This window comes from Typopeltis vanoorti, chromosome 20, assembly GCF_054136105.1.
Source record: "Typopeltis vanoorti isolate ZY-2024b chromosome 20, IOZ_Tvanoo_1.0, whole genome shotgun sequence".
NCBI lineage: Eukaryota > Metazoa > Arthropoda > Arachnida > Uropygi > Thelyphonidae > Typopeltis > Typopeltis vanoorti.
In genome coordinates, this window is record NC_143568.1 from 35756618 (window position 1) to 35781804 (window position 25187).

Here is a 25187-nt window from a genome sequence, read left to right on the forward strand (position 1 = left end):
GCCTTTGACAGGATACCACATGGAATTCTAATCAGTAAACTGCAGCATATGGGGATGGATAGGAGGGTGGTTGATGGAGATATCAGAGAGTAGTTTATTCAGGAGTAGAGTCCAAATGACGGCCTGTGACTAGTGGTGTGCCACAGGGTTCTGTTCTTGGACCACTACTGTTCAATTTGTTCATTAACGATATAGGAAAGGATCTGAGAGGAAGTGTTCGTTTGTTTGCTGATGGTGCAAAGTTGGGTAGAGCAATAGTGAGTGCAAAGGATGTCAAAATTTTGCAGGATGATTTGGATAGTTTGGAGGACTGGGCTAAGGAGAATGGATGTCAATTTAATGTGGCAAAGTGTAAGGTTATGCATTTTGGGGGTGAAAAGATTAGCTGCAGTATATCACATTGGTGGAACCATACTCTAGGAGATTGACGAGACCAGGGATTTGGGAGTGTTGGTGGACAAGGACTTGAAGTTTAGGGGGCACATCGCAAAAGTGGCTAAATCAGCTCATCAAATGACTTGGTTGCTGAAAAATACTTCAACAAGCAGAGACAAACTGGTTATTGTTCCTCTGTACTGTCTAGATAGGGTCTTATCAACGCCCTATCTAGACTACTGTGCCCAGATATGGGTGCCAGAGTTTCTTCTTGATGGGGAGAAGGTGGAGAGGATCCAGAGACGAGTGACCAAGATGATAGCAGGTCTATGGAATGAACCTTATGAGAACAGGTTGAAGATTTGTGGGTTGCAGAAATTGGTCGATAGGCGGAAAAGGGGTGATATGATTGAGACGTTCAAATTACTGAAAGGTTTCTATAAGATTAATTCAGAAGATATTTTTGAGAATAGGACTGGTGGTGGGAGGACTAGGGGCTATACATGGAAGCTGGGTAAGAGTGTGGTTAGTAAGGGTGTTAGAGCAAGGTTTTTTTACTTGGAGAGTGGTGAATGAGTGGAATAAGCTGCCAGAGTCTGTTGTGGGTGCCATGACTGTGAATGAGTTCAAGGCGAGGTGTGATAGATACTGTGTGAATGTTGATAGTTGTTCTTGACATGATGTTAGGGTCTCCCTTGATGAGTCTGTCGACTCCTTGGAGTTTCCCGTAATAATAATATGTGACACCTCAAGGGAGTCCAAAGATGCATCGAGGGATAGTGTGCCAACAGCCTTGAATGATTGACACCCCCTTCCAACTACTAACCATGCTCAAACTTGCTTAACTTTTTATGTGAGCCATTAGTAGCAGAGGCTCTACCAATCAAACAACCTTTGATCAAAAATGGTTTCCCTAAGAAACAATTACAATATATTTGTAATTCCTATATACCAACTCCAAGAAAATGTATGAAGAGTTCAGATTTCTTATATCTTCATTGTCTCTGAACCTGTTAAAGAATATTAAAGACATACTATTTGATACCAACATTCTTTTTTATTAATAAAGTCTCATCATTGATCTTAATCTGATGGAAGACTCTCCTCTTACTGTTCCAGGCATGTATTCGAATGTAATCTGAACTTGAATGTAATTTTTTGATATTAATATCTATGGCTTTTTTGCCTATTTTCTTAAGGAGTACTCCTTGTATTACATTATTGGCTTTTTATACTGTAGTTTATTTAAGACATTAATGATATTTTAAAGACATAGATAAACGAAAAATATGGAAAGAATAATTTTTGACATACCTTTGTAGAATGTTCGGGGTTGTCTTATTTTGGAGCAGCACCAGGAGTATAACGATAAAAATTATATAACTCAACTGAAATAACTGAAAGGAAGGATGGGGGATTCGGAGATAGAAATGTGGGAACAAAAATGCAGAAAATCAAAGATATGTGAAATAAAAGCCTAATTATCAAGGATGGACTATAAAAAAGTACTTTTTGGAAAAAAGGAGAAAGATGAAATATAATGAATTATGATTAGATTAATATTTATAGTAATCTTTATTTTGGATAAACTGGTCATTCTATGGAAGAATGAAGTCTTACACCATTTATAGTAAACCTGAAAAATCTGGCTTAGCACAGCATGGTGTGGATACTGAACATACAATCATCTGGTCATGAACCCGATTATTTCATTGATGTCACTTAATATGAACGTTTATTTAAGAAAAATGTCAAAGCCTTTGTGAACCACCCAAACTTGAATTGAAAAGGTTGCTTTACCAAAAATTTGAGAAAGTCTCATTCTCTTTAGTCATCAGTTTTTTTTAAATATTATGTTGGTCTCTTGATGTAGTCACATTATGTTTATGCATTGCTAATATCTTTTGAAATAATCCATTGTTATCATTCTGTCTTGTTCAGTTCATCTGTTCCTACACTGAGGATACTTGTTAGTTTTAAACTGAAGTATTTCTAAATAAAATATTATTATTGTTTCTTGTGTTTATGTGTTAAAAATTTCTTCATCATGACAAAGTAAATGTAAATTTATGCTCTGTGGTGCAATGAGATATCCAGTGGCATATTGTATTGGCAGGATTATGCTGGAAGAAACCGACCAGGCAAAGGGGTTTTGGAGTTTTAGTAGATAGGAAGTGGAGTTCAGAAGCCATATAGTGAAGATTGCAAATACAACTCGGAACATAACTGCAATGCTGAAATGAACCTTGAATTGTAAGAATAAGAAAGTCATCTTTACAAAACTTTGATATGATCTCATCTGTATGGGTCTGGTCTTCTGGTTTCCAAGGGGTAATATAGATGCAGTGAAGAGGATACAAAGGAGACTGTTAAAGATGATATTGGGACTCTGGAATATAGATTTTTAGGAGAGAATGAAATTTGTGTTCTGTAGATGCTAGCAAACAGGAGAAAGAGGGATGGTATGATGGAGACCTACTTACTTCTTGAGGATGAATGCAGTAAAGAAATGTGTGAGAGCTAGAGTTTTCTCTTATAGTGGTGTGTGACTTGAATGGCTTGTTTTATTTTATTTTTTTTGGAGGGGGGTGGGTTGTAGATATAGTGAATGAATTCTTTCCAGCAAAGACTAGGTTACATCTCCTGTATTGCTTCATTAATTCATGATCAGCATGGTTTTGCCTTATGTTGCATTTCATGTTGTCCCAGAACAGTGGTTCTCAAACTTTTGGAAGTCTGGGTGGATTTAAAATCCTACAAATAATTGTAGGCGCACTATATACAAATTTCTAAGAAATATGTTATAATAATTAAGTCAAATATTACAGAAAAAAAAAATGCGAAAATAAAATAAAATGAAACATACCTTCATCATCATCATCAAATTCCTACCACGTACCCTCAAGGGGTGTACAGGATATGACAGTACTACATGAAAAAATTACATCATTACTAACTTCCTATCTACAATTTTCCTCCAAATCAGTCTGTTACTTGTCAAGACTCCAACGTTATCAGATCTTATATTTCTATCGTCTAAGGCACTTTGTACAGTATCAATCCACCTATATCTTGGTCTTCCTCTGGGTCGTTTTCCTGCCAACCTGGCAGAGAACACTTGTTTTGCTAATCTTTCCTCGCCCATTCTATTTAAGTGACCATACCATCTGAGATTAGCTCTGCTAATGCATTCCTGGATGCTGACAATGTCAAGTTCTTTCCTAATATCCTCATTTTTAATATGATATTGCCATTGATGCCATCTGTTCACGCCTATAATCTTTCTCAGGACTCTCATATCTGCAGTCTCTAGTCTTTGGTCAAGTGTTTTACTTCTGACCCAGCTCTCAGATCCATAAGTTAAAACTGGTTTGAACACTGTCTTGTATACAGCTAATTTAGTGTTCCGACTAATTTCTCTCTTATTCCATATGAATTTATTCAATTGACTTCCCACCATACCAGCTTTGCTGATTCTGTTGTCTATTTCTATATTTAATTTACCATCTTCACTAAAAATCGTGCCTAAGTAGCTGAAATGTTTTACTTGTTCCACAGGTTCTCCATTCACAACACAGTTGACATTTTCAATGATTCTGCCTATTTTCATTGTCTTTGTCTTTTTATTGCTTACCTTCATTCCATATCTATTACAACAGCTATTCAATTTAGTCAGAGAATCTTGCAGACTTGTAGCGGATTTATTTAGAAGTATAACATCATCCGCATTAAGCAAAGAGCTAACATTAACATCTCCAATTTTGATATCAGGTTTAATACCACTTTCCTTCATAATGTGATCCATGTAGATAATGAATAACAGAGGGGATTATGTACATCCTTGTCTCACACCAGATTTAACATTAAACCATCTTCCTGTACTTCCTTCAATTCTAACTGCTGACTTACAACTCAAATAAAGACTTAAGTATTGCTTGATATAATGCCCCATTGACACCATATAACTGCAGCATATTGAATAGCTTCTCTCTTGGGACCTTGTCATATGCATTTTCCAAATCGACAAAACTTAAATACAGATCTTTGTTATATTCCCATGCTTTCTCGACTATTTGTCGTAAAGTGAAGATCTGATCCTGACAGCCTCTATTTGACCTGAATCCAGCTTGTTCTTCACCAAGCTTTTCTTCCACAATTCTTCTTAACCGTTTCTCAAGTATACTTGCATAGATCTTGCCAGGAACACTCAATAGGGAAATACCTCTGTAATTTTCACATTCAGTTTTATTTCCCTTTTTATATATGGGTACTATGAGAGCTCTACTCCAATCATCGGGAATTCGTCCCTCTGTCCAGGCTTTCTGAACTATGCAGTGCAGCCACTGTAAGACTTTTATACCACCATACTTCAGCATTTCTGGTCGAATATCATCTACTCCTGCTGCCTTTCCACATTTCAAGCCTTTGATGGCTTTTTCTACTTTAAGTATGGATATGTATTCCTGACTGCATGCCTGGTCAGTGTTTTTTATCACTGTGCTGTCATCACTGCTTGTTTCATTTAGCAGTTTTTCAAAGTAATTACTCCATACTTCAAGGATATCTTTTTCTCCTGTTTTCATGTCACCTTTATCATCTCTAACTCCTTTTACAGCACTCCTTCCTCCATTCCTAAGCTTTTTCAACAACCTCCAGAATATTTTGCCACCTTCTTGATATTTATTTTCTATATTCTTGCCAAAGTCCTCCCATGACTTTTGTTTAGCTAGTTTTACACACTGTTTAGCTTTCTTACATTTGTGTCTGTATTCTGTAAGAGTAAAAGCTGACTTATTTGCCAGGAACTTTGATATGCTTTCTTCTTTAACTTCCTGTGTCCACCAGGGAGTTCTGATTTTTCTATCCTTGCAGACAACCTCATCACATGCCTCTCTGGCAGAATCAATGTTTTCTTCAGAGTTTGCCACTGAATCTCCAAGGTTTGATTCCTGTTCTCAAACTCTTTCATTTTCTTTTCAATAATCTTTCTGTATTTTAGTCTACAGTTCACATCTGAGAGCTGCTCAACTTTTATTCACTTTAAAACTTTCTTACATGTTATTCTTTTCAATATGAAATTCAATTTTATCCTGCTCAAGACTAAATAGTGATCACTTCCAATTTCAAATCCTCTGTACACTCTGGTGTCCTGCACCAGGGAGAAAACATCACTATCAACAGTAACATAGTCAATGAGACTTTTCTTATTCCTGGCCTCTTCTCTCCTTAAGTTTATTCATTCTTGTGTTTATGAGAAACATGAGCCTGATGTGTCCTAGCGATTGCTTCAATGTTTGGGCATATATTTGAAAGGCAAACTCTCATTTCCTCGTCAATACATTGAAGAGTTCCTCTCTTTTTACACTTAATTGTGGTGAGGATAGAAAATCCTAATTCACATAAATATGATGTTGTAAATTGTAGTAAAATGTTCAAAGCTTTTTTAGATATTGACACATATTCTTCTTTTATAGAAATCCAAAGGCTTCAAGAGACAATTCCTTATGTTTAATCATCAATCCACGATCAGTGGATATAGCTGCCAGTTCTTCTTCTGTTAATGTTAAACTAAAATCACTTGAAGTTTCCATAAATGGGTTTCTAATCCAATCGTATTGTTCAATATTAAGTGATGGAAAATAAGAACTCAATTTTTCTTCTAAACTTGTTAAATATTCAACTATTATTGGAAGTGTTTCATTTATGCAAGTGTTACTTACCAATGGAATCATTTCCAAATTACCTTCAGCTTTTCTTTTCCAAATCTGTAGTTTTCTCAGAAACGCTTTCATTTTGTCAGTGGATGTGAGAATATTTTCTTCTTTCCCTTGCATGCTAGTATTCAAAATATTGAGCTGCTGAAATATATCGGCCAAATACTGTTACCTGGCAATCCAAAATTCGCACCGAAGGAGGTTACAAAAATGTAATTGTTTCATCTCTTCAAAAAAACGCAAGTTCTTGTCGTAGCTCGTGTACACGGGTAAGTACTTTCCCCCTTGACAGTCACCTCACCTCAGTGTGTAAAAGCAGCCGTCTGTGTTGTGAATCCATATCGATACAAAGCTTTTCGAATAAACGGGATTTGACAGGTCTTGTTTTAATAAAGTTTACCATCTGAACAACTTGATCTAAAACTTCTCTTAATTTTTCTCCATCAGTTCTCTTAAATTTTCTCCAACAATCCAGCAGTGAGTTACGATAACTTTCTCATTTTGTTTTTTTACAAAAGATGTAAGGCCCTTAACGCAGCCTACCATGGAAGGGGCTCCATCTGTACAGATGCCTACACATGCCTTCCATGTTAACTGCCATTTATCAAGATAGCTATTCAAAATGTTAAAAACGTCCTCACCTTTTGTAGACACACTTAATTCTTTGCAAAAAAGAAACTGATTTACTATTTGATCTTCATTAATAAAACGGACGAATGCTAAGAGTTGCACCTTGTTGGTAATATCTGTTGACTCATCAACTTGCAATGCAAAATTTGAATACTGAAGTTTATTACTGCATACATTTTTCTCGATATCAGAAGACATTTCTATAATACGCCTGTGAACTGTATCGTTGGACAGAGAAATCTTGCTTATTTTCATTGCTGCTTCATTTCCTAGCACTGTCATTACCATTTTTTTTTTTGCATGCAGGCAAAATAAGTGACTCACCTAAAGTATGATCTTTCATATTTTTTGCTATCAGTTCTGAGACCTGATAAGAAGCCATTTGAGCTTTATCAGAAACAGTCATTATACTTTTAAAAGAATTTGCCGCTTTTGTTTGCTGTTCAGACAATCTCTTGAAAAAACTTAGATTTATCTTGTGAATTAGAGTGTATAGTTTTAAAATGTTTACTCAATTTACTAGGAAGCAATGATTCATTTGCCATTTTACATCCACATACTAAACATAGCGGCAAAGGATGATCTTCACTTCCGGTCCAAGTGAAACCAAAGTTTAAATAACTTTCATTATATTTGCTAGTAGGCTGTGATTTTGCTTTCTTACTTGCACTTAACTTTTGCTCACTTCCAGAATCTGATTCTTCAATATCACGCTTCTTTTTGAGAAATCTATCCATTTTATTTTGGCGTATTTATCTGAAAATAAGTAATATGCACATAACATCCACTTCCAACACTTTTAAAATAAGTAATGTACACAACAAGAATAAACCATATTCTTTTTCTCTTTGCAAGAAAAACCGCTGTTAATTAACATAATGATGTGTTGACAAAAAGAGCGGTATAATAAAGTAACTATATTTATTTTTATATCTCGACACATATTTCTCTGGAATACCACAGGGCGCACCCTTTGAGAACCACTGTCCTAGAAGGAGGAACATGATCTCTTCTTGTTTCTCACATTGCATTTTTGCAATACAGTTCATTAAAAATGCCCATGAAAGAATATTCAGGTAATGCAAACTTTTGCCATGAAATGGTTTTTACAGTGCCGTAATGAGGGCGTGGCGAAAGAGGCGCAGCTAGGTTTGGGGTGCAAAACGTAAAAAATAGATATAAAAGTCCGCTATTTTATATTGTATTTTTAAATTTCGGCAATACTCTGCTTTGACACATAAATTCTGCAACGCACTGCAACTCATTTTGATGGGGTTAATAGTAAGTATTTAACATATTGCATTTAGTAAAATTTAACTTATCACATTTAATTTTTTCAAGATTTTAGTCATTTTTGGGTTAGGGGGGTGCAAGTTAGACACTTGCTACAGGTGCTTCATACCCTCGTTACTGTACTAGGTTTTTACATGCTTAGCCAAACTCGAGTACTTCTCTTGTGTAGTCATGAAGATTGTCATTTTCTTTTCTGGTGGAATGTCTTGGTTCAAATCTTTTTAGTATGTGAACTTTCATACAGACTTTTCACCAGGTGGCAGAATTTTTCAACCAGAAACCCTGGTTTTCATGTCACAAAACAAGACAGTGCTAGAAAACACATACATTTTAGAGACATAATGTACTGGTCTTATTGCTCTAATTACATGGGAGCCAAATTAGGGTTGCAGTTTTTAGATAGATACGGTATTCTGTTATTACAATATCCTGTTAGGCTGAATATATTTATAGCCTAGTTGGATGAATGGTTTGTGTATCTGCTCTCAAACCAGTAGGTTGTGGATTCGAATCTTGTTATGGTCATGAATGTCTGTGAATGTCTTTAGATGAGAGATGAATCATCACCTGATGTGGGACCACCATCCTGTTTATTGATAGACTAAGTGGCTTGAAAAAGTTCCATGTTTGGTCACTAGAGCATGGTGTCCAGATAATTTTAAAATAAACACAAATACAAAAGACATTTTAGAAAATAAATAAAATAATGAAAATAGAATAAAAAAATCCTTAGCACACCCTTGGTACTAATGTGCCAGGAATTAATGATATACCAGAGGGGTACTTTTAGCATTAAAAATAAACAAAATTAAAAAAAAAAAAAAAAAAAAAAAATATATATATATATATATATATATATATATATATAGATTGACTTGAAAGGTGCTTCCATCAGGGGGGAATGAAGCAACAAGGTGCACTCAAATGTAGATGAGCTTATACTGAAGGAAGTCAACTGCCCGAGAGCCTGCTAATATATTACTTTTCTTTTTGTAGCTTTTGGTCTCAGCATTATAAGAACAGCAATATATTAGCAAACTCTTGAGAAGGCTACTACTATGTTATTTTTCTTCTTTATATTATTTCTTATATTAGACATTAACTTTTTTTTTATTTATCTCGCCATTTTCATCAAAATAGTCCTACACAAAGCCAGATGCAGACAAGTTTACAGATGGAAGAAGAAGTAGATATTGGACTATTGAGGGAACGGGAACAAGCTATACGGCAACTTGAGGTAAAATTGTAACTTGTTTTTCTGTTATTTGATCATGCTATATTTACTTAAGTATAAAGAGCTAATAAGCTTCATTTCGGCAATGAAAACATTACTTAAATTAAGGGGATATTAAATCCACATAGTTTTAAAACCGAATAAGAAACTCAAAGATTGGAATCAGAGTTTCTTGTCGAATATAGTAAACTATAAAGTATCGGCGACACTAGCGTTAGCCAATGCAAGTGATCCTAGTACGTAGTACAATACCGGGCAACTCGTTGCAAAGGTGGGGAAGTTTAGATCGCTATTCTTAGGTATTTTCCATAATGTAAAAACACATTTCCTAGGAAATGTATGCTGTTATTACATTATGGAGGGAGGTCACTACCCAGACCGGTTTCATCCTTTTTTGAGGCTTCATCAGTGAGTAGCTAGACCTAATACCAAAGTGTATAGCGAAAAGAACTTATGTACTCTGCGAACGAGTTTTCCAAACAGGTGCAACCATTAAGTTACTTAAGTATAAAGAGCTAATAAGCTTCATTTCGGCCATGAAAACATTACTTAAATTAAGGGGATATTAAATCCCACATAGTTTTAAAACCGAATAAGAAACTCGAAGATTGGAATCAGAGAGTATCTTGCCGAATATAGTAAACTATAAAGATCCCATTATCTATATTTGATATGCCTATTATCGGCGACACTAGCGTTAGCCAATGCAAGTAATCCTAGTACGTAGTACAATACCGGGCAACTCGTTGCAAAGGTGGGGAAGTTTAGATCGCTATTCTTAGGTATTTTCCATAATGTAAAAACACATTTCCTAGGAAATGTATGCTGTTATTACATTATGGAGGGAGGTCACTACCCAGACCGGTTTCAGCCTTTTTTGAGGCTTCATCAGTGAGTAGCTAGACCTAATACCAAAGTGTATAGCGAAAAGAACTTATGTACTCTGCGAACGAGTTTTCCAAACAGGTGCAACCATTAAGTTACTTAAGTATAAAGAGCTAATAAGCTTCATTTCGGCAATGAAAACATTACTTAAATAAGGGGATATTAAATCCCACATAGTTTTAAAACCGAATAAGAAACTCAAAGATTGGAATCAGAGAGTTTCTTGCCGAATATAGTAAACTATAAAGTATCGGCGACACTAGCGTTAGCCAATGCAAGTGATCCTAGTACGTAGTACAATACCGGGCAACTCGTTGCAACTCTCTGATTCCAATCTTTGAGTTTCTTATTCGGTTATAAAACTATGTGGGATTTAATATCCCCTTAATTTAAGTAATGCTATATTTAACTTTATACCATTGACAATGTAGGCTGCTGCTAAAAATTGTAATATGCTGGTAAAGATTATATTTGGATTGCGCCCTATATTTGAGATGCCTATTATCATTAATTATAATGCTGTAGGACAGTGTTTCTCAAACTTCAGATATCTGTATACCCCTTCTTAAATTTTCATTATTTCCAAGTATCCCCTTATCAAAATAATAATAATAATTAATAAATAAATAAAAAAGTATATTTCATAGTAAATGTCTATTTTATTTGAATTTAGATGTACATGTAAACAAAAAATGATTTATTTTTAATAGAATAAAATTTATACAGATACTATAAATTTTTACTTAATTTAAATAATTTGTCATCAATGAGAGGGATACAATATCAACGTTTTCTTGTTGCTTACTGCTATATTGCTCTTTTGTGCGTTTTATAAATTCAGTCTTTAACCAATGATCCATATTTAAGAATTCGAAAGCTGAAAAAATTACCATGTTTACTCAAATATTACTCACATTTTTTTCGCCCAAACTTAAAGCCAAAACCGTAGTGCAGGATGTGGAAATTTTTGGAAACTAAAGTTTTCAGAAAAAAACTGAAAATGAGCGACTCTTATGAAGAAGTATTGTATTCGCCATCACTACTTCCGGCCTTGAGAGCGATTTCCTTGTGTGCATTGTCAAAGTCATCTACCCAAATTACATCATCTTCTTTCCCATTATTTCAAGCAAAAATTACCAAGAATTTACAAGACTTGAGATATGTAATGAACAATCATTCACAAATGACTAATGAGAAGTGAAAGCAGAACGTGAAATGGACAGCAATAGTAGGCCAGTAGAGATAGAGTAGCTTATGAAGGCATGCATATGATTGGTGCAGTATTTTTAACAAAAGATCGTTCGACCCAAAGACAAAAGCAAACCGACAATTGAGTTGGCTCTCTTTTCAATAATTGAGTTGAAATGCTAATTCTCTTCAACCAAATTGCATAATATCTGAAACACATTCACTATATATTTCTTAGGTTTAACATATTCACAATGGGCTGGTGTCAAACATAACTATATGTTGCACTGGCAACATATGGTTTTGCTTGAGTCTATACAGCAGTTTCCGTGGGACGGGACATGTGATTCATTAGTTAGTGCCCTTTTTATCTCAGTTGTCTCTAATTGCACTATTTGTTGAGAAATATATTACATAGCCTGCAAATGTCTCTGTACCTTATTCAGGGACATAATAAAACTAATTGTTTTTTGTGTGTCTGCAGTATAGCTGTTGCGGAGGGCATGTTATTTACTGCAGGGAGTGAGTTACTATCGTCCAGACGTGAACGTCATGGCGATAGTAACTTGCAATTTGAGTAGAAGAATTCATACGTAATATAATTTAATATATATGTATATTTTTTTTTCTCCTCAATATATATAATTTATTAAAAAATGTATAAGTTTAAATTCTTTTTTTCTTAGTAATGATTCCATGTGTTAATGATGCATAGCCGAAAATTGCCACGTACCCCCTGAAGACCTTTCATATACCCCCCCCAGGGGGGGGGTACACGTACGACACTTTGAGAAACACTGCTGTAGGAGATTAAGTAAATCAATATCATTGTTTGATAGTAACATTAAGATTCCATTTTGTTTTTCACTGTATGATTTGAATTCTAGTTTTCCATCTGCTTTTTTCGTTCTTCTAAGGCACTTCTGATCAAATCAATCCTCCTGGACCTCGGTCTCCCTCTGAGACTATTTCTTGCCATCTTGGCATCAAACACCTGTTTTGCATTCTGCTTAAATGTCCATATCACCATAGATTATTCCTGATCAAACACATTATTTAATGCTAATAATGTCAAAGTTTCTTTCTAATGTCTTCCTTTTTTAATATGATTCCGGCATGAATGCCATCTGTTCAGCTCCATCATTTTTCTCAGAACTCTCATATTTGTGGTTTCTAATCTTTGATCAAGTGCTTTATCTCTTACTTAACTCTCAGATCCATAAGTTAAAACTGATTTAAACACTGTTTTTTATACTGTTAAGTATTTTGGCTAATTTCTCTTTTATTCCATATAAATTTATTCAACTGTCTCTCCCAACCCCCACACGCACACATAAATGCACTATGTCAGCTTTGCTTATTCTGTTATCTATTTCCAAATTTCATTTGCTATCTTCACGAAAATTTGTTCCTAAATAGCTGAAATATTTGACTTGTTCTGCAGGTACTCTATGAGAATGCATCTGAAGTTTTTATGTTCTGCCTATTTTCGTAGTTTTGGTCTTTTTATTGCTGATTTTCATACCAAATTCTTACAGCTGTTATTCAGTTTAGTTACAGAATCTGAAGCTTGCACTGGATGTGTTTAGGAGTACAACCTCATTTGCATAAAGTAAAGAGCTAAGTTTTATATCTCCATTTCTAATATCAGGTTTAATGCCACTTTCTTTTATAATGTGATCCATATCAATGATGCTGAGTGAATGATGTGGATGACACTGAAATGAGTGGAGCTGCTGTGGACATGTCTTTCACCTGATTTTACATCATACCTCTTTCCTATATTTCTATAAATTCTAACTGTTAAATCATAACTAAGTATAGATTATTTATTGCTGTGTGTAATGTCCCATTTATTCCAGTACGGATCCTTCTTATATTCCTATGATTGCTCAGTTAATCCAATCTTGACAACTTCTGTTAGTCCTGAACCTAGCGTTTTCTTCTTCAAGTTTCTCATCCACAATTTTCCAAGCATCTTTTCAAATATGCTTGCATAAATCTTATCTGGAACATTTAGTACAGAAATTCCTCAGTAATTCTCACATTCAGCTTTATTTCCTTTTTTTATAGATTGGTACTATGAGAGCTCTGCTCCAATCATTGGAAATCTGACCTTCTCTTCAAGCCCTGAATTTTGTAGTGTAGCCGCTGCAGAACTTTTATACCTCCATATTTGTGCATTTCTGGTTGAATATCATGTGTTGTGATGATATTTGACCAGAAATTTAAATTAAAATCTATTGTTCTGTCACTGCTAGTTTTGTTTAACATTCTTTTAAAGTAATTACTTCAGACATCTTAGATATCCTTGCCTTCAGTTTTCATGTCACCTTAATCATCTTTGATTCCTGTAGTGGTGCCTTTCTTCCATTTCTTCCATTTTCACTAGCCTCTCCAGAACATTTTGCCACCACCTGATATTTATCTTCTATATTCTTACTGAAGTCTTCCCATTACTTTTAACTGTTTTTATGCATAAGTTTAGCTCTTTTGCATTTTTTTTTTTTTCTCTGCATTCTTTTAAATCATCTGCTGGCTTATTTGCTGGGACCTTTTAATAATGTTTCTTCTTTTACAAGCCTGATTCTCTAACTTCTTATGTTCTTATTTTCTTATCCCTGCAGACAACTTCATCAGATGTTTCCCTAGCTGAATCAGTCGATGTTTTCTTCCAAGTTTGCCATCATGTATACCTGCATAAACCTTAGCAACAACACTCTTACCAAAAATACCTCTGTAATTCTCAGTCAGTTTTGTTTCCCTTAATATATATATATATATATATATATATATATATATAAGGTACTTGGAGAGCTCTACACCAATCATCTAGAATTCAACCCTTTGACTATAAGACTTGTATGCCTCTATATTTGAGCATTTCTGATCAGATATCTGTTCCAGCTGCCTTCTCATATTTGATGTTTTTGATGTCTTTTTCTACTTTAAAGTTTATATATATATATTATAGCTGAGATTATTGTTCATATGAAGCGGGTCTAAGGTGATTTCTTTTTCTTTTGACTCCACAATGCGGCGTTCCACCTCATCATGGCAAATGTGTAGGTTTGAAGTTGATGTTCAATATATATATATATATATATGTGTGTGTGTGTGTGTGTGTGTGTGTATATATATATATATATATATATATATATACCTGATTGCATTCATGTTGAGTGTTTTTTGAGTAATACATTCAACAGGAGTGCTGAGTTTATTACTGTACTGTTACTGCTTGTTTCATTTAGCATTCGTTTAAAGTAATTACTCCACACATTAGGAATATCTTTATCTCCAATTTTCACATCACCTTTATTATCTCTGATTCATTTTATATTACTCTTTGTTCCATTTTTTAACTTTTTCAATAGCGTCCAGAATATTTTGCCACTGTCCTGATATTTATTTTCTGTGTTCTTATTAAAGTTTTTTCATAACTTTTGTTTAGCTAGTCTACACAGTTCTTCACTTTCTTACATTTTTCTCTTATTCTCTAAGAGCACAAGCTTGCTTACTTGCTAGGAACTTTTGATAAGCTTTAATCTTTTCCTTCACTGCCTCTTTCACTTCTTGACTTCACAATTTAGTTTTGATTTTTCTATCCTTGCATACAACCTCACCAAAGGCTCTGGCTGAATCAATGCTTTCTCCAAGGTTTGGTGGTGGTTTCACACTTTCGTTTTTTTTCTTGAATAATATTTGTGTATTTTAGTCTTCTGTTCATATCTGAAAGCTTCTCAACTTTGGCTCCTTTTAAAACTTTCTTATACACTCTTCTTTTCTATATGAAAATTTTATTCTTCTCAAAACTAAGTAATGACTTCCAATTTCAAATCCTCTGTTATACGTTTTGACTATTCTTATTTCTTGCATCTCCCTCTCCATGTGAATTTGTACATATTTTTATGTCAGAACTGTTTATAATCACTAGTCCATGTCCTCAACAGAACTCCAGTAGGAGTTACCATTATTTGCTTTGATCTTTCTCCAAATTTTTCCAAAACATTTTTGTATGTCTGGTATCATTTTCTACTCTGCTGTTTAGATTTCCAACAAGGACTAACTGTTGTTGTTGTCAGCTACTTTCTGTAATGCTTTGAAAACTTGCTCCACTTCTTTTGTCTTCTCTGTTTTGGTAATACCTATTACTTTAATATGCTTCTTATCCAGTTCTTCTGCCAGTTCCATTTCTTTTCCATTGATGCTTCCTATGTTGATGGTGCCAAACTTGACCTCTGTTGATTTTGAGTTTGGATTTGTTCCAGTAGCTGCTTTTTCGCTGTTTATCTTGGTTCCTGGCAAAAACAACAGGGCCTTATTTAACCAGGTGAATCCCCAGCTGGCACGAAATTCTGTCATGTTGTACCATCATTTTGCATTATGGTTTAAGCCAATAAGAATATTGTCAGCTAAATTCCAAATTTCCAGTGCCACCTTATTTGTTCAGTATGAATGGACATTTAGATAGAAGTCCTGGTCGGTTCTCCTCCCATTTATACAGCTTTGATCCTTAAGCATTTTATTATATGCATTTTCATGTGAAATTAAAAATAGAACAAATTTTGATAAATATTCAGTTAAAGTGACATTTTTGCAATTAAAAATTAATGGTGCAATAGAACTTTGATTTACTATTATCCTTTTATACGTTTTTCTTCATGCATTTTTGTGTTGGAGTTAGAACTTAAAAATTTCTGTTTATTTATTTATGAAAATTGTAATTATCACTTGTGACTAATTCTTGGAATAGATTATCATCTAATGTGCACTGTGGACTCACAGTTTTTGGAATTCACCTCCTCTCATATGCATTCCTTTAAATTTTTTTTTTTTTTTTTTTTTTTTTTTTTTTTTTTTTTTTTTTCCCAGTAATGAAATACTAAGAGTTGGCATAATGAAAAGAATTATAAAAACAAAGGAAAACTCCTGTCCGCATGATTAGCCGAGTAACTATGCACGTCACAACCATATGCCTGGGAAAGGAATGTCCTGGGTTCGATTCTTGCTGATGTGAGGAGCTTAGGATCTTCTTTCTCAGACATAGCCAAGTTAGCCAGTCTTGGGTGTGGATTGCAGGGTTTTTCTCCCCAGTTTACCTGGGTTTTTCATCCTGCAAGCAGGCAAACCTGTCTTGAGAACTCAACGCTTCTACAGACATAGGATACAATGGGAGGCATAGGGCTAACCATCTTATCCTTGTGTATGGTTGCAGTTAAATGAATAGAAAACCCTCAACACCACAAGGTAAAAGAGGGAAAAAGGAAGGAGGAGGAAAACTCATGTAAAAAAAACTTTATTAACATAGAATTTTCTTTAAAGTATCATGGCATCATCAGTACAAAATCACAGAATGGCAGTTATGTTCCGAAATTGTTTTTTTAAATTATATAAACAAAAATGACATATCCAATAAAGAAGTATTTTTATTTAATTCTGGTAATTCATGTAAGTTAAGAAAAGATGTAAACTATGAAACAAAATACATAGTATACAATTATAAAAATATAAATTGTACATAACTTCATTGCACATAATGCATAAATGTTTTAGGCAAAATAAAGTGCATAATATAATCGTCATCACTGTCTTCAAAAATAACATTTTGTCATCATCAAATTCCTGCCATGTACCTTCAAGAGGTTTACAGGATATGATAGTACTACATGAAAAATTTGCATCATTACTAACTTCCTATCTACAATTTTCCTCCAAATCAGTCCTCTACTTGTCAGGACTCCAACATTATCAGATCTTATATTTCTATCATCTAAGGCACTTTCTACAGTATCAATCCACCTATATCTTGGTCTTCCTCTGGGTCGTTTTCCTGCCAACCCAGTAGTTAACACTTGTTTTGCTAATCTTTCCTCTCCCATTCTGTTTAAGTGACCATATCACCTGAGATTACCTCTGCTAACGCATTCCTGGATGCTGACAATGTCAAGTTCTTTCCTAAGATCCTCGTTTTCAATATGATATTGCATTGATGATATCTGTTCATGCCTCTAATCTTTCTCAGGGCTCTCATATCTGCTGTCTCTAGTCTTTGGTCAAGTGTTTTACTTCTGACCCAGCTCTCAGATCCATAAGTTAAGACTGGTTTGAATTTGAATTTTGAATTGAGGGAGGTACAGGAAGATGGTTTAATGTTAAATCAGCTCTTTGCTTTATGTGGATGATGTTATACTTCTAAATAAATCTGCTACAAGTCTGCAAGATTCCCTGCTAATTTAGTGTTCCAACTAATTTCTCTCTTATTCTATATGAATTTATTCAATTGACTTCCTACTGCTATACCAGCTTTGCTGATTCTGTTGTCTATTTCCATATTTAATTTACCATCTTCACTAAATATCGTGCCTAAGTAGCTGAAATGTTTTACTTGTTCCTCAGGTTCTCCGTTCACAACACAGTTGACAATTTCAATGATTCTGCCTATTTTCATTGTCAACTGTATTGCTAACCTTCATACCATATCTATTACAACAGTTATTCAATTTAAGCAGAGAATCTTGCAGACGTGTAGCAGATTTATTTAGAAGTATAACCTCATCCACATAAAGCAAAGAGCTGATTTAACATTAAACCATCTTCCTGTACTTCCTTCAATTGCAACTGCTTACTTACAACTCAAATAAAGACTAAATATTGCTTGATATAATGCCCCATTGATACCATATAACTGTAGCATATTGAATAGCTTCTCTCTCTCTTGGCACCTTGTCATATGCCTTTTCCAGGTCGACAAAACTTAAATACAGATCTTTGTATATTGCCATGATTTTTCAACTATCTGACATAAAGTGAAGATCTGATCCTCAGCCTCAATTTGACCTGAATCCAGCTTGTTCTCCACCAAGCTTTTCTTCCACAATTCTTCTCAACTGTTTCTCAAGTATACTTGCATAAACCTTACCAGGAACACTAGGGAAATGCCTCTGTAATTCTCACATTCAGTTTTATTTCCTTTTTTATATATGGGTACTATGAGAGCTCTACTCCAATCATCGGGAATTCGTCCATCTGTCCAGTCCATCTGAACTATGCAGTCCAGCCACTGTAAGACTTTTATACTACCATACTTCAGCATTTCTGGTTGAATATCATCTACTCCTGCTGCCTTTCCACATTTCAAGCCTTTTTCTACTTCAAGTGTGGATATGTATTCCTGACTGTATACCTGTTGAGTGTTTTTTACTACTGTGCTATCACTGCTTGTTTCATTTAGCAAATTTTCGAAGTAATTACTCCCTACTTCAAGGATATTGTTTTCTCCCATTTTCATATCACCTTTATCATCTCTAACTCCTTTTACAGTCTCTTTGCTCCATTTCTAAGCTTCTTCAACAACCTCCAGAATATTTTGCCGCCACCTTGATATTTATTTTCTATGTTCATGCCAAAATCCTTCCATGACTTTTGTTTAGCTAGTTTCACACAGTGTTCAGTTTTCTTGCATTTGTCTCTGTATTCTCTAAGAGCACAAGCTGACTTATTTGCCAGGAACTTTTGATATGCTTTCTTCTTTTCCTTCACTGCCTCTTTAACTTCCTGTGTCCACCACGGAGTTCTGATTTTTCTATCCTTACAGACAACCTCACAACATGCCTCTCTGGCTGAATCAATCAAGGTTTTCTTCAAGACTTGCCATTGAATCTCCAAGGTTTGGTTCCTGTTCTCAAACTCTTTCATTTTTCTTCAATAATCTTTGTGTATTTTAGTCTACAGTTCACAGCTGAGAGCTGCTCAACTTTTATTCGCTTGAAAACTTTCTTACATGTTATTCTTTTCAATATGAAATTCAATTTTATCTTGCTCAAGACTAAATAGTGATCACTTCCAATTTCAAATCCTCTGTACACTCTGGTGTCCTGCACCAGGGAGAAAACATCACTATCAACAATAACATAGTCAATGAGACTTTTCTTATTCCTAGCCTCTTCTCTCCATGTGAATTTGTGCACATTTTTATATTGGAACATGGTGTTATAATAACCAGTCCATGTTCTGAGCAGAAATCCAACATGTATTTGCCATTATCATTAGCTTTTCTCCAAATTTTCCCCAAATATTTTTGTATGTCTGACAATCATTTTCTACTCTGCTATTTAGATCCCTAACAAGGACCAACTTTTCCTTTTTCCTTGTGTCAGTTGCTTTCTCTAAAGCCTCAAAAAATTCCTCCAACTCTATCTTAGTAGAACCTTCTGTGGGACCATCATTGTCCAGTTCCCCATTCTGATATTTGTCCACATCACTCTACTTGAGATTGCCTGCCATTCCAGAAGATTAGCCTCGTATTTAGTGTTGAATACTATGACTACTCCTTCTTTTCCTTGATTGTCAGTGCTTGAATATAACATTTTGTATTGATTGCTCAGAAAGATCTCACCAGTTTTTGTCTTTATTGTTTCAGTCACCCCTATTATGTCGATCTGGTACTTATCCAATTCCTCAACTAGTTCCATTTCTTTGCCATTGAGGCTTCTTATGTTGATAGTACCAATCTTTAACTCTGGTGATGTTGGGTTTGGGGTGCGTTTTCAGATTTGTTCCAGTAGCTGACTTTTCGTTTTCGCCCTGGTTCCTACGAAAACAACGGGGGCCTTGTTTAACCGGGCGTTGTCCCAGCTGGCATGAAATTTATTATGTTGTTCCATTTTGTATTTTGGTTTAAGCCAATAAGAATACAGTTTGGTCGGCTAAATCCCAAATTGCCAACCCATTGTTGGATTCTGAATGAAGAGAAATTAAAATTATTAATACTCCCTTCATAATCCACCATATCAAGGGCTACATTTGTAGATATTATTTAATGTAAATCTCTTATTATAAACTATTATTCATATAATTACCTTTGAGTTTTTTATTTAATTAATTAATCTAGGATATGTATTAATGATGGAAAGGACTCTCTATAAAAATAACGTTTAGATTATTTTATTTATTCCTATATTGATAGTAGAAGAATTTGTGTTCATCATATTTAATTTTATATTATTTGAATTGAAAAATATCTTTTTATTTAGTTTCTGTATATAAAAGTATAATGTTATGTAATGCTTATGCTTATGTACTGCTCTAATTGTTGTCATGGAGTCGGAGTTAAAAATAGAAGGCGCGAGCGTGTAGCTTGTGAGTTATGGATGTGAGATGGAATTGATATGAGCTAGACAGTGAGAACAAGTTTTGGCGGGAGAACAGAGTGAAAATATATAAACGGAAAGTGAGAGTAAACAAGGGCAGGGGGTCAGCAGTTGGTTGGCAGAGTCAGCACTAGAACTAGGGACTGAGTACAATTGGAGCACTCAGCACAGTAACGGCATTGTACCACAACAATTGTGGTAGCGGTTAGTCAGTGTCTTTAACGAACCAGTATGATTGTAGTATAGCTTGTTTCCTGTGTATATTTGTACGCTCCAGAAGGATGACCTTGACATAAAGGTCGAAACGTCGAATTGTAAAATTTTAGTAATAGTAAACTAAAGTTTTTATTCAAACATGATAGCTATCTCTTGACTGAGCTATGTGATTTCTGACTAAGGGATAGATAAAGAATACAATTGTTAAAATATTTGCTGTGAATTTCAGTGGTAAAGAACTTTAGAACTATCTTTGCCTATTAGGGAGAAATTAGATTTTGAAGCTCTGTATTTAATACCAAAAGTTAAGTGAATGTTATGTGTAGTTGAACAGAGTTAATTTTGCATTATCTTGTAACCAAAGTATGTTTATGTATATATTATATAACCTTGCATTAAATGTTTTGTTTTATTGATTTCAATTTATTGTTAGCCTGATTCTTTTCCACTGCACCGTTCATAAAATGATCAGACCTAGCAGGAACCTTAAATGTAAAATTCGGCCTATTAGTAAATATAAGACTGCTAAAGTTGATTAATATTTTGATTACACTATTTTGCATAGACTAATCTGAATATGGGGTGGCGCAGTATAATAGAAATTTCCTATATTCAGATTAGTAATCATCATACAATTAACTTTAATAAGAACAACATCAAAGCAAGATGGTGGATCAAAAGACAGGAATGACGATCCAACACCATCCTTGTTCGTTCAGTATCCAGGTAGATACTCGACACAGTGCACCATGAGAAGGTGAGGATTGGACATTAGGTCAGAAGTCCTGGTCAGTTCTCCACATTCCTTTAAATGCTATGTGGAGTCTCCTCTCAGTTATACAGCTTTCACCCTTAAGAACATCTACGAAATTTCGTACATGTTCTTTATTTATGAGTGGCCGGACGTTTTCATCACTTGAGATCTCTTGGACATCATTTGTATAATTCTCATTGCATACTTCGGCTGGTTTAGTTATCAAGAAGTCAGTAATAAGACCTTGCTTACCACTATGTTGCAATTTTTTATTAAGTTCATAATATGGAGCTAAACAAATATCCAGTTGTCTCACGAATTTTCCGGAGCTCCATTTGAGGGATAATTATCCGTAAAAGAACTTCCTAACTTTCTTGCCAAGTCTAATCCTTCTGCTAATTTCTTTAAACTGAATTCTTTAATGGATTCATCACAATCAGAATCTTTGGCAGAACTTTCCCAGCCATTTAGTTCGACCTCATCTATTAACTGTACCAGTTCCTCCTAATTTAAATCTATTTCCCCATCAATTAATTCACTAATTTCATTTTCAACCATATCGCAAAAGCTCTGTAAGCGGTTACTATAAAAATAAAATTTTTACATAAAAAAGCACTTCATATTGTATGTAATGCTTTGCGCTTTCCTGGCAGAAAACGAAGACAATTTTCAACAATAAACACTTTACACAGTAAACAATTGACGTACATATGTGCTAAAGGGTATTTCCCCTGATATAAATTCGCTACTTATAATTATGCAGGATATGGGCAGATGCAAATTTAACGAAGATAAAATTTGATTTTTAAGTTGCATGGTGAAAAATATATGAGAAGATAAAGGGTTACTACAATTTGTAGATAATGAAACCTCATTGTATAAGTACCACATTGAACGAGGGTTAGTACAATTTGTAGACCGTGTTTTATCGAAACCGTGTTATACGAGGGTTACCTGTATTTGATTATTTTCTTCTTCTAAAGTGAATTGAATCCTGGAATGGAGTGCATTTAATTTAGAAAGAAACGGCTGTCACTCAGACCATTTTTGGTTATCTTACATTAGCTACTCAGGTGTGCTTTTTTAGAATCGTCTGTTATTGTTTAATTGACATTCTATGATCTTGTAATGACAATGCCTATGATACTTAGGCAAAAATTCTACATTAATGAAGTTCTTTATGTGAGTTTTTTTCTATTGTTATAAGTTTTTTCATTATTCATATTTTTATCACCAACTAGATTGTTGTGTTTAAATGTACTACAATGTCTATATAAATATGGTGATGAAACTGATGATGATGATACTGAAATGTGTAATTAGCAAATCATTGAGTGAGGCCTGTATGACCTACACTGGCTCTTATACCTATTCTTGAATTTATTCATACACTATCTGTACTCATGACCTCCGAAGGCAATTCCAATCATGCACTGCTCTAAGAGAAAAAAAATCTAGCTCACACAGTTCTTGATCTTAACTTTCATGGATGCCTTTTCATCTTCTCACCAATCCATAAAATGAAAAACTCCATCTACTGGTATTTTGTATGACTGTGACCCTTTCAGAAGTTAACAAGTCTCTATTATATTACTTCCCATTCTCCTGTTTGCTAGCATGTGCAGTCCACAAACTTCTATATCTGTATCACCTCAGAAACCAGGAGACCACACCTGCATGCTATAGTCCAGATGAGGTCATATCAAAGTCTTGTAAAGAGGCAAGACAACTTCCTTATCCTTACATGGCAATATTCATTTCAGCAGCATAGCAATTATCTGAGTTGTATTTGCAATCTTTACTACATGGCCCTCCAACCTCAACATCCTATCAACTAAAATTTCAATTTTTTTTTTATCCTGATCAGTTTCTTCTAGCATAATCCTACCAGTATGATGCACCATCTCATTACCCCAAACGTACATAAGTTTACATTTTTTTTTGCTAATATTAAACTAATCAGCCTTTTCACATGTCTACACATTCAGCTTATTCAAATCATTCTGTAAGTTTGACATGTCAGTCTTAATCCTGATTACAGTGCCTATCTTTGGATCAGCAAAAAGCTGTGTGTCAGCTTTTTCCTGAGTGTACAGTATACACGTGAGCAAAAATATTTATGCTTGAAAACATCATATACTCTGTGGTTGGCTGAGCAGATAATCATTTCTACTTTTCAAGTGTACAGACTATACATAATAAATAACGGAAAAACTCACGTAGAAATATTATTTAATAGTATAATTTTCGCCTGTGTGTCACAGGCATCTTCAGTACAATTGAGCACAAAATTAAACACTAACTGACAATTCCAAAAAGCGCCACCTAAGTAGCTGGTGTAACATAATATGTAAATAGTTACACCAGCTACTTAGGTGGCGCTTTTTGGAATTGTCAGTTAGTGTTTAATTTTGTGCTCAATTGTACTGAAGATGCCTGTGACACACAGGCGAAAATTATACTATTAAATAATATTTCTACGTGAGTTTTTCCGTTATTTATTATGTATGGTTATGTCTACTCACGGTTTACCTCTTTTAAAACTTAAGTGTACAGACTGTCAGATTGAATCCTGGTACAATATGGGTGTTTGTGAAAGTCTTTAGGTGTGATGAGTAATAGATACTATCTATGTTTAGCATCAGAGCAGGGTACTTAAATTATCCAATCGTTTCAGCATCTGCAGTAGTCTTGTGCTGTAGGTTTACACTTTTTTGTAGGTGGGGCAGTCATAAGATAAAAGCCATGCAAAGTTTAGTGCTGTGAAGTGTGTTGTATGTATGCGTTCTTATACTCTTTTATTGATATACAGTAGTCTCTCCCCCCATGTTATCCACAGTTTCGGTTACCCTCAGTCAATCCCGGTCTGAAAATATTAAATAGAAAATTCCAGAAATAAACAATGGCATGCCATTCTGAATAGCGTGATGAAATTTCATGCCATCCAGCACGAGGCATGAATCATTCCTTTGTTCAGCATATCTACACTGTACTGTATATGCTACCCACCTGTTAGTCACTTAGTAGTTGTCTTGGTTATCAGATCAACTGTTTTCACTCTGGAATAGTATTGCAGTATTGCAGCGCTTGTTCTAGCCCTTATTTTACTTAGTAAATGGCCTCAAAGATCAAGAGTAGTGAATGTGGAAATTCAGATATGCCAAAGAGAAGCCATAAAGTGAAAGTGCGAGTTGTCGACTTCATAAGGAAAGGAAAAAATCATATACTGAGGTTGCTAAGATTCCATTCATATTCCACCACATAACTTTTATTACAGTATATTGTCATAATTGTTCTATTTTATTATTAGTTATTGTTGTTAATCTTTTATGGTGCATAATTTATAAATTAAACTTTATCATAGATATATGTATATATAGGGTTTAGTACTATCTGCGGTTTCAGGTATCCACTGGGGGTCTTGAAACATATCCAACACGGATAAGGGACAACTACTGTACTGTTTTTAGAAAATATTTGACATTTCTCTGTAATTTTTGAGAATAAAAATGGAATAAGCATGTTTAATAGGTTGAAGAAATCAGATATCTTTAGAAATTCATCCAGTTCTCATCGATCAATAACTTGCTGATTGATAACAATTCTCATGTTATCGATCAGTTAGTATTGCTGGAGTGGTAGTGAAAGTATTGGAAAAGTTCGTTAAAAGTAAAATTCAGGAATGGATGGATAGGATTGTGATTCTCTGTAGTGGGCAGCATGACTTTGTAAAAGGTGGGTCGTCT

At 34.6% G+C, this 25187-nt stretch overlaps 1 protein-coding gene across 2 annotated transcripts in view; it reads left to right on the plus strand.

Annotated features, from left to right (window-relative positions):
• LOC150095364 (syntaxin-7-like) overlaps window positions 1-25187 on the plus strand; it is a 275749-nt gene that overhangs the window by 136448 nt on the left and 114114 nt on the right. For both annotated transcript variants that reach the window (XR_016550052.1, XM_090410144.1), the window contains exon 8: window positions 9153-9249. Coding sequence is in view for 1 of the 2 variants with exons in the window: in XM_090410144.1 (XP_090266270.1) it covers window positions 9153-9249 (97 nt within the window). In the remaining variant the exon portion in view is untranslated. The remainder of the gene's footprint in view (window positions 1-9152; window positions 9250-25187) is intronic.